Raw genomic sequence first — 11,621 nt, forward strand, 5'->3', positions numbered from 1 at the left:
AAGATATTTAATTATAAATGTTCAATTTATTTTATGGTTATCATGTAGTTATGATAGCCTAGTTTTTAAGGAAGTTTTATTAGATGACACAAAAATTTAGAAAAAAAATGGTTCATAACACCTCTTTTTTGCATATTGAAAATTTGTCGGTAATCTGATTTTAAATTTTTTATTTTTGTAATTTTGAAAATGTAAGTGACATGGGCTCTATTATCATAAATATTTTTTGCTATTTTTGCAAACTCCCCTAGTTTTAAGTAAAAATTAGTTTTCAATATGTTATTTTATGTCTGCAGGAATTATGACACTTCTGAACGGTGTTCATGAGGCAGATGTGTACCTGAACTTGGACGCGTTAGATAACGTGGGAGGTTACTCTTTGGTGGGCGACACTTAAGTGTGTTTTTTAGATAACGTGGGAGGTTACTCTTTAGGTCAGTCTCGTTACCCTAAACACTTGTAGTTATAGTTATTGACCGATCTAATAGTGTGTTTTTTAGTAGATCCTTCACAACCCTTGCTCCCATTCCTAGGAGACGACAACACTCAAGGAATATTGAGTTGGAGAGGTATGTACAACAGGATGGGAAAATACCTATTTCAATTCTTTAGGAAGGGATAGACATGTCTCGCCACACGCTCCTCATTTCAACTGCATGATCGACGTGTTAATGCAAGACACATTTCGTATCTAAGCCCTGAAGTGGGCTAATGTACCGCGAGAGTGCATCGAGATCATCAAAGGCAGCCTAGCGGTAAGTTTGTAAATTTTTTAACACATAAATATATGTTACACCTACATATGTAGAAGACTAATTTTCAAACCTATTTCTTTTTGTAGCAATGGTTTGTGCTCAATCTTGAAGATCCAACACTTAATCGATTTGTTGAGCATTAAATGCTCAGCGTGTGTGTCGCGACGTGATCGCTACGCGGAGCGGCCGACCTCCCCGTTTATTTTATTTTAATAAAAATTTTGGAGTCGCCACCAATCATATTAAGGTGTGATTGGTCACCCAAAAAAAAAAGAAAAAAAAATGGTCTGCGTACATTCAGAGATTTAAGTTCGGGAGTCAGTTATGTGTAGGGAAGGTGTTAGCACCCTACAACACCCAAAAAAATGGTTACCCAATTTTATCTTTTAAATTAAATTATAAAGGTTCACAAAATAAAATTTTATTTAGGTTTTGTTTAAATGTCCCATGTTTATCAATTCATATCGAAGAAAGTAAAACTAAGCATGAATTGATGATTATGAGTGGCATAGGAGCCATTAGAAAAATTAAGTTTATTTTTGTTTTAAAATATTTTTATTCACCTTAAGAATATTAAGATACCAACACTTGATATTTTAATCTCTATCATAGGTGTTTAATGAAAAATTTCATATATCTAGAATTAATAAATTCATAGAAAATACTACTCAGTCTCATTTAAAATATGAAATGTGTTAATTTAAAAAAAAAATCTATTAATTAAATTTCAAACGGAAAAATTTCATGTATTTATGGATTTTAAATTATAAAATCCATAAAAAACAATACTTTTTCTCCAATTTACATTATTATAAAAAAAAATAATAACAATGACAAAACATTATGAAATTTGAAAAATACTTAGGTGTAATATGCTGAGATAAAATAAATACATTGATAATATATGCAAAATGTAAAAGATATTAATGTAGGATGCAAGATAATTAATTAATACAACATATGCAACATAATTAATTAATTCAAAATGATGAAATAATTGATTAATGCATAATTAAACGAGGCCAAATGGATATCAAATAATAATTAACAGTTGAATGCTAAAGTAGGTTTGGCCCAATATGCAAATAAATAATATTGCGAATAAATAATCACACCAAAATAAATATCAAATAATTATAGCCACATATGCATACTGATTAATTAATACATCATGCAAATAATTAGAATGAGGGAGTGAAAATGTCACATACAAGTTGCTAATTAATTAATAGGCCAAATGAAAAATGGTTGTTGCCAAATATTAATTATATCATGCATAATTATTAACATGGATAATATATGGATAACAGTAATTATTAACAGAGTATGCCATATGGATACATGGATAAAGTAATTAACAAAAACTGTAAAATGGATGCCAATGAAGAATGAGTATTACCAAATACAAAAGGCTAATTGATTAATTATGCATAATTATTAAGGATGCCATATGGATATAAGTAATAAGTAATTAACTGTAAAATGGGTGTCAATGAAGAATGAGTATCCAAATACAAATATATGATGCTAATTAATTAAAAAGAAATTAACACAGATGCCCAGTAATAAAAGAAAATTAACACATAACAGAATGCTCAATATATAAAAATTAACACAGAATGATACATAAAGATACACATAATGGATACACATAATGGATACACAACAATTAAAAAGAAATTAACACAGAACAGAATGTTCAATATTTAAAAATTAACACAGAATGATATACATAATGGATACCAACAATTGAAAAGAAATTAACACAGAACAGAATGTTCAATATTTAAAAATAAAAAATAAAAAATTTAATATGGAAGGTAGAATGCTCAGTATTAAGAAAGATACAAATAATAAAATTAACATGTTAAATGATGGTAAAATGATGAACACGATAGTTCATAATTAAAAGCAGTATATCAAACAAGAAGAAGAAAAAAAAAAAATCATTAAACAAGAATAAGAATAAAAAGAGGAAAAAGAAAAAAAAACTTACCAGCAGGTCTGCCCTTCAATGCCAAAGGTTATTCCTTTTTGATCTTCTTTCACTCTTCCCTTCAATGCCAAAGGTTATTCCTTTTTGATCTTCTTTCACTCTTCCCCTCTTTCTAAATCCTCCAATAATCAAAAAAAAAAAGATCCCCGCTTTCTTTTTCCTCTTTCCTTTTTATAGGGCAAGCTCCATTGCTTTTTTTTAGATCACGAGATGGAGTGCAGATTACAGAGAAATAGGAAGAAAGTGGGAGAGTGGGAGAAAGTGATAGAGTGGGAGAAAGTGGGAGAGTGATGACGAAGAAAAAGGGATGGTTGAGAAAAAATAGGAAGGAAATCAAACCTTTTAGTTTTATTTTTATTATTTATTTTTAAATGTATTTATTATTATTATTGTTTTTTTTAAATATAAATTTAAGATTCAAATTCAAATTCAAATTCAAATTCAAATTCAAATTCAAATTCAAATTTAATTTCTTTTTCTTTTTCTTTTTTCTTTTATAATAAATAAATATAGGACAAAATACGGTATCTACAGTTTGCCCCCCTTTGTCCATCCTGTAAATATTTAAAGGTGAACAAAGGAAATAGATAAAGTATTTGGCCGATCTTTTTTATTTTAGAGAGAGAAAAAGAAAAAAAGAAAAAAAAAAAAAAAAATCAACCTTAGCTCTAGGACTAGGTTTGATAAAGTGGAAGGACCTGATAGACAGGCTTCGGCCTCAGCTTCATATCTGGGCTCGATTTAACCAAATTTTTTTATATAAAAAAAAAAACATCAACCTTAGCTCTAGGACTAGGTTTGATAAATGAGAAAGGACCTGATAGACAGGCTTCGGCCTCAGCTTCATATCTGGGCTCGATTTAACCAATTTTTTTTTAAAAAAAAAAACATCAACCTTAGCTCTAGGACTAGGTTTGATAAATGAGAAAGGACCTGATAGACAGGCTTCGGCCTCAGCTTCATATCTGGGCTCGATTTAACCAATTTTTTTTAAAAAACATCAACCTTAGCTCTAGGACTAGTTTGATAAAGTGGACTCATCCTTCTTTTAAACTATTTGAAATTTAATTTAAATATTATTGCTTTTCAAAGGAATAAATAGCTCACTACTCCATTTTACCAATACCATTAACAATTTATGAGCATTGTCGTCATAGGATAGAATAAGACATATATCACGAGAATTTTTTAAGCTGTCAACTCGCCTCTCTTCGTATCAAAACAAATGAATCCAACTGCGATAGATTGTACTATGTTGTAAAAACATAATATTGTTTTAGTTTTGGACTTCACAAAACATGAATCCTTTAGGATGTAGACTTCCAATTACAACAGCTCACAATCATAGAGAAATGTGTCTGGACTTGTAAACGCCTACATTTTCTTAAGTCTTAACAAGAGAAAATCATGGCTTTTACTTGGTTTGCAAATACAATAAGTCGTACTGAATCTTTATTAATTAACAAATAGATAGAACAAATGGGCTAATGAATAATGGATGTTTACTCTACTTTGATGGCATTTAAAAAGGATGAAAGAAAGGATTGACAAATAAAGAAGTGTTTGATATATATGATAAGAAATGAAAAGATAACAACGATTCTTGGAATAGGAGTACAAAGAGAGGAGATAAGGGGAAGTTTATACAAATGGAAATAACATTCTAGGAACTAAATGTAAGTTTCCTAGAAATACCCCCGACTTCTTTCAACACTACGAAGTTTTCTATGAAAAGGGCTCACGCATAGTATCTTCGAACATAATCTGAATTCACCGGATTTTTTAACTCAACACCATCCATATTGGTTAAAAGTAAAGCTCCTCCTGAAAATGCTTTTTTACCACGAACGGACCTTCATAATTAGGAGTCCATTTTCCTCGATGGTCCTTTAGAAATGGAAGTATCCTTTTTAACACTAAATCTCCTTCTCGAAAACTTCGAGGGTGTACCTTTTTATTGTATGCTCGCATTAGTCTTTTTTGGTAAAGTTGTCCATGACTTAATGCTGTCAAACGTTTTTCTTCAATGAAATTCAACTGCTCATAACGACCTCTTATCCATTCAGCTTCATCTAACTTAGCTTCCATGAGAACTCTCAATGAAGGTATCTCAACTTCTAAAGGTAGGACAGCTTCCATACCATAAACCAAAGAAAATGGTGTTGCCCCTGTTGAAGTACGAACTGATGTGCGATATCCATGCAATGCAAACGGTAGTATTTCATGCCAATCTTTGTATGTTGTTGTCATCTTCTCAATGATTCTTTTAATATTTTTGTTGGCTGCCTCAACTGCCCCATTCATCTTGGGCGATATGGAGTCGAATTTCTGTGATTGATCTTGAATTTCTCACAAAGTTCGTCCATCATTTTGTTATTAAGGTTCTTGGCATTATCTGTAATAATACCCTCTGGTAGACCATAACGACAGATCAACTCTTTTTTGATAAACTTGAGCACCACTCCTCTTGTAACATTGCAGTAAGATGCCGCCTCTATCCATTTAGTGAAGTAATCAATGGCTACAAGAATAAAACGATGACCATTTGAGGCTTTAGGATCAATGGGTCCAATAACATCAATTCCCCACAAAGAAAATGGCCATGGTGCTGACAAGACATGCAATGGAGATGCTGCTGCATGAATCCTATCCATATAAATTTGACACTTTTTACATTCTCTTGCATATTTTATGCAGTCTGATTCCATCGTTGTCCAATAATAACCAGATCTAAGTATTTGTCTGGCCATAGTATGTCCGTTAGCATGTGTTCCACATATTCCTTCATGAATTTCTATCATAATTTGTTTTGCTTCTTCCACATCAACACACCGAAGGAGTACCATATCATGGTTTCTTTTATAAAGAACTTCACCACTTAAGAAAAAGTTCATGGCCAACCTTCTTATTGTGCGCTTGTCATTCTTTGAAGCTCCATATGGATATTCTCTACACTTTATGTATTGCTTGATATCAAAATACCATGGCTTGTTGTCATTTTCAATATTCATGCAATATGCCGGCGCATCTCTTTTCGTAATTTGGATTGGATAAAGCTCATACTCAAGATTAAGATTAAACATGACTGCCAGGGTGGCTAATGCATCTGCCATTCGATTGTCTTCCCTATGAACATGGTCAAATGAAATTTTCTCAAAATTTTGAGATAATTTTGCAATGTATTGGCTATAAGGCACAATTTAGCATCTCTTGTTTCCCATTCTTCCTTGACTTGATGTATTACTAGCATTGAGTCACCCAAAACTTTCAACTTTTTAACACTCATGTCGATTGCTGCTTGAAGTCCCATAATACAAGCTTCATATTCAGCGATATTGTGAGTGCATTCAAAACATAACTTAGCTGTTAGGGGAAATACCTTTCCTTTTGGGGAAATTAGTACAACTCCAATCCCATGTCCCAACTCATTTGAGGCACCATCAAAAAGCATAATCCAAGTCTCATGATCCGTAGCATCATTTTCAACTAAAAATATGTTTTCATCAGGAAAATCAACGCTCATTGGCTCGTAATCTGCTACTGGTTGGGCAGCTAAATGATCAGCAAGCGCACTTCCCTTTATTGCTTTTTTAGTAACATAAACAATATCATACTCTGACAACAAAACTTGCCACTTTGCAATTCTACCAGATAATGACGGTTTCTCAAAAATGTATTTTATTGGATCCATTTTTGAAATAAGCCATGTCGTATGATATAACATATATTGCCTCAAACGGTGAGCGGTCCATACCAAAGCACAACAAGTTCGCTCTAACATTGAGTATTTCGACTCATAATCGGTGAATTTTTTGCTTAAATAATAAATAGCATGCTCTTTCTTTCCTGATAAGTCATGTTGTCCTAGAACACCACCCATAGAACCTTCTAAAACCGTCAAGTATAGGATTAACGGGCCTGTCAATACAGGTGGGCTTTGTAGATATTGCTTAATTTTGTTGAAAGCTTCTTCACAATCCTCATTCCATTTTCCTGGATTATTTTTACGTAAAAGCTTGAAGATTGGTTCGCAAGTTGGGGTCAAATGTGAGATAAATCTGGATATGTAATTCAGTCTTCCAAGAAAGGCTCGAACTTCTTTTTCCGTTTCAGGGGATGGCATGTCCATGATAGCCTTCACTTTATCTGGGTCTACTTTGATCCCTTCTTCACTGACAATGAATCCCAACAGTTTTCCCGAGGTTGCCCCAAATGTACATTTGGATGGATTTAATTTCAATTGATACTTTCTCAACCGATCGAATAATTTTTGAAGTATAGTTGTATGATCTTCATTTGCCTTGGATTTTGCAATCATATCATCAACATACACCTCTATTTCCTTATGCATCATATCATGAAAAAGTGTAACCATTGCTCGCTGATATGTTGCCCCGGCATTTTTCAAACCAAAAGGCATTACTTTGTAGCAAAATGTTCCCCAAAGGGTAATGAATGTTGTTTTTTCTCTATCTTCTTCAGCCATTTTGATTTGATTATATCCTGAGAAACCATCCATGAAGGAGAAAGTTGAATATCCTGCAGTGTTATCCACCAACATGTCGATGTGAGGTAAAGGGAAGTTATCTTTTGGACTAGCTCGATTTAAATCTCTATAGTCCACACACATTCTCACTTTTCCGTCTTTTTTAGGTACTGGAACAATATTTGCCACCCATTCAGGATATTTGGAGACTATGAGGAATCCTGCTTCAATTTGTTTTTGTACTTCCTCTTTCATTTTAATCAATATATCAGGCTTCATTTTACGTAGCTTTTGTCTTACTGGATTGCATTCTGGCTTCAAAGGAACACGATGTACTACAATATCCGTATTTAACCCCGGCATATCCTGATAACTCCAAGCAAAAATATCTGAGTACTCACGTAACAAATTGATTATTTTTTTTCGAGTTTCACTGGTCATTGATGTGCCAATTTTTACCTCTTTTGATTCCTCCTGAGAACCCAAATTGATTACTTCAACTAGCTCTTGGTGAGGACCTAAGACCTTATCTTCTTCTTCTACTAATCTTAACAGTTCTGAGGATATTCTCCCAGCATTTTCATCGTCACTCTCTTTGTCAGATTCCATAGTGTATATTAAGGTATCAAGGGTAGAACTGGAATTACTAACATCTTCGTTCTTATGAATGTTGTCTATGAAAAAGTTTGGACTTTTGTGTTTAATTTGCAAGATGCAAGAAAGAAAGCAGAGAGAAGAAGAAATTAGAAAGAATGAAAGGAAAATGCGAAAATTTCATTAAATAACAAGAAAGAGGAAAAAAAAAAGTACATTCCATTTTGTAAAGCAAACAAAATACTGTGGCCTTAAGTAGAACCAACTAGAAAATTAAAACAAATAAAAGTTTAATCATTACTCTTGAAAATCTCCAGAAAATGTAGGTAGGTCTACAACATCCCAATTGTTAAGCTCAAAATTAGGTGGACATGCATAAACTGTTTCATCTTCAAATGATGCTTCTTGTGCCACTGCTGCAATTGATAAACTCTCCATCTTTGTTAACAAACAATGTTTTGAATCAGAGTCACGTGATGAGTAACTTATACCAGCACTCTTGAAAGTATCATATAATGCTGGTATAAATTTTAGACTTGGATCAAACACCATCATCCCTTGCTTTTCCAAACACCTTTTCTTCTTTTCTTTTTGAAGCCTAATTTTATCATATACGTTTGGCATATAACCCAAACCAAATCTCCCTTCATTGCTTGGTGTATTTAGAAGTGTTTCCAAGCTTTGATTCAAACCATATCCTCCACTTCTCATCATCCTTTTTGTCGTAACTTTAGGCATGTGTGACTTTATTACTTCACCTGCAGTTGCTTCCATCATAGTTGCATGAGCAATTTCAAAAGAGCGAAAAGAACACTCTAAAGCTTCTTCTGTTGCCTCCACATATGGGGTTGATATCGGTTTTGTTATCAGAAAATCTTCCTCTCCCATTAAACAAATCATCTTACTCCCAACAATAAATTTCAATTTTTGATGCAATGTAGATGGCACCACTCCTGCAGAGTGAATCCAAGGACGACCTAACAAAAAGCTGTAAGTAGGTGTTATCTCCATTACTTGAAAGACTATATTGAAAGTACATGGGCCAATTTTGATTGGTAATTCAATCACCAATTACTTCTCTTCGTGATCCATCAAAAGCTCTCACTACCATAGTACTTGATTTGATGTATGACATGTCCACTGGGAGCTTTAATAGTGTAGATTTAGGCATTATATTAAGAGCTGAACCGTTATCCACTAAAACTCTTGCTATAACATAATCCTTGTACTTCACTTGAATATGCAGTGCTTTTATATGGCCTAAACCTTCAGGGGGAATTTCATCATCCGTGAAGACTATAGAATTTGAAGACGTAATGCTTCCAATAATTCCGCTGAACTTTTCCACTGAAATGTCATGTCCAACATGTGCCTTATTCAAAATATCTAATAGCACTTTGCGATGAGGCTCTGAATTTAAAAACAAAGATAATAAAGAAATTCGAGCTGGAGTATTATGCATTTGCTCTATGATCTTATACTCACTTTGTTTTACTATTTTCAAGAATTCGTTTGCTGCCTCATCTGTAACAGGTTTTTTGCATTCTATATCTTTTGCTGTGACAGACATCTCTACATCCTGCTCTTTGTCATGTTCATTCACATTTCTTTTCTCACTTTTCCTCCCTTGCCCCAATGTTAAACTACTTGAAGGAGCTGTTAAATTATCTGGTTTATAACATCTTCCACTTCGAGTTATCCCGCTGATTCCTGTAATATTATCAACTGAAGGACCTGTAATGACTTGGCAATCATACCGCCATGGCACCGCTTTCAAATCCTTAAATTTGAAAGGACTCGGTACTTCGACAATGAGTTGTTTAGGATTGCAAGAACTTGATTTATTACGATTTTCTTGATAAAAGACTGTCAAAGGCCTTGGTAAAAAGGGATTTTCCTTTTTTGCAACTTCACCCATTAATGTACATATTTTATTGTCTTTCATCTCATCTTTTCCTTGTCCTTCGTATACTGTGAGTATCTTCGAATCCATAAATTGTTGTACTTTAGATCTAAATGTACAACATCGTTGGATAGGTGGCCTGCAACTCCTTGATGGAATATACAACGTTTGCCTTCATCGTATCCTTCGTATCTTATATTGGGGTCTAAATACTCCAAACTAACATATCCTGCTTCAAAAAGACCTTCAAAAAGTGTTTCCATAGGCATCCTTATCTCATGAACTTCATTTTTACACTTTCCAACAAAACAATCTATCGCATTCACTTTTGAATTTTCATGATTAGGAAGTGGATTGTTGTTGACATCCGGCTTCTCACCAGCTTTTTTGAAGCTCAACCATCCAGCATTAATTAAAGATTGCACCTTCCTTTTCAAAGCTAAACAATTTTCAGTTGAGTGTCCCACTCCTCCGGCATGATAATCACATCGAGCATTTGGATCATACCATTTTGGATAAGGAGGTTGTATAGGATTTATTGGGATAGGAGCTAACTGTCGATTATGAACTAGCTGAGGTAAAAGCTCTGTATATGTCATAGGAATTGGGTCAAATCGAAATGTTTCTGAGTTGGTCTTGCTACCCTGACCTTGTACAAACGGTCGAGAAAAGTTTGAATTTACAAGTTTTGGGGCTCCAGAGGGAGAGTGGGTTGGTACATAGTTGTTATAAGGGATATGAGTAACATTGCTTATATATGAAGGAAAACTTTGGTCATGTTTTCTTTGGCCAAAAGTTGATTTGTGGTTCCCTAAATTAGGAAAACCAATTGCATGAACCTCACCTTCTTTCTTCTTAGGTGTTGCTCCTTTCTTTAATCCACCATACTCAGCTGAAGTCTCTATTAACCTCCCATGTTTTATCCCATATTCAATTCTTTCACCAATAACAATAATGTCAGAAAAATTGGTTGTAGCATTACCAATCATTCGATCATAGAACGGCGCCCGCAAAGTATTCATAAACATAAATGTCATTTCTTTGTCTGTTAATGGTGGTTGAACCTCTGCGGCTATATCTCTCCATCGTTGAGCATATTCTTTAAAGCTTTCTGAACTTTTCTTCTCCATCCGTTGTAAGTCTAAACGATCTGGAGCCATATCAATATTATGTTTGTATTGCTTTAGAAATGCATCAGCTAAATCCTTCCAAACATGAATGTGTGCATTATCTAATTGAATATACCATCGAGTAGCTGGACCAGTCAAACTGTCCTGAAAGCAATGGATCAACAATTTGTCATTACCAATATGCGCTGCCATCTTTCTACAATACATTATAAGATGACTCCTTGGACACGATGATCCATCATATTTGTCAAATTCGGGAACTTTAAACTTTGTTGGAATGATCAAACCCGGTACTAAACACAACTGTGTTGCATCTATATTTCCATAAACATCAGTCCCTTCAATTGCTCGCAATCTTTCTTCCAAAACATCTAGTTTTTGCTTAGCCGGAGTGTTTTCATTTTGCCCCATGTCTTGAATTTTAGCCTGAGTTTCCAATTGTTCTATATCTGGGACAGGAGGTGGAACATCAAAAAATGGATTCATAGCAACATAGTGTTGAGCAGTTTGAGACTGTGTAGCGTTCATGTGGCGTGCGTAAATCCTGGGGGATAAATGGGATCATCGGTGTCTTGAACTGATTGCTTGATTGTGTTGTTTCTATGACGACTTTTCCTTTTCCTACTTGAAAGCAATTCCAGTATTTTTGAAACTTGTTTCCCAAGACTATTAATATCTTGTCTCATTTTATCCATGTCTTTATCTTGTTCTTCCATGATTCGACTTTTATGCATCGTATTGTAAGGATGATGAATTG

The 11,621-nt window shown here is 33.9% G+C and overlaps 1 protein-coding gene across 1 annotated transcript; it reads right to left on the reverse strand.

Annotated features, from left to right (window-relative positions):
- Positions 1 to 4,489: 4,489 nt before the first annotated feature.
- LOC116403346 lies at positions 4,490 to 11,392 on the reverse strand. The gene is given in 7 exon segments (XM_031884156.1): positions 4,490 to 4,584; positions 4,587 to 5,063; positions 5,066 to 5,953; positions 5,956 to 7,963; positions 8,168 to 8,897; positions 8,899 to 9,812; positions 9,854 to 11,392. Coding segments are annotated over 7 exon segments (6,651 nt in total).
- Between the last annotated feature and the right edge of the window lie 229 nt (positions 11,393 to 11,621).

Source organism: Cucumis sativus, chromosome 4 (genome assembly GCF_000004075.3).
Source record: "Cucumis sativus cultivar 9930 chromosome 4, Cucumber_9930_V3, whole genome shotgun sequence".
NCBI lineage: Eukaryota > Viridiplantae > Streptophyta > Magnoliopsida > Cucurbitales > Cucurbitaceae > Cucumis > Cucumis sativus.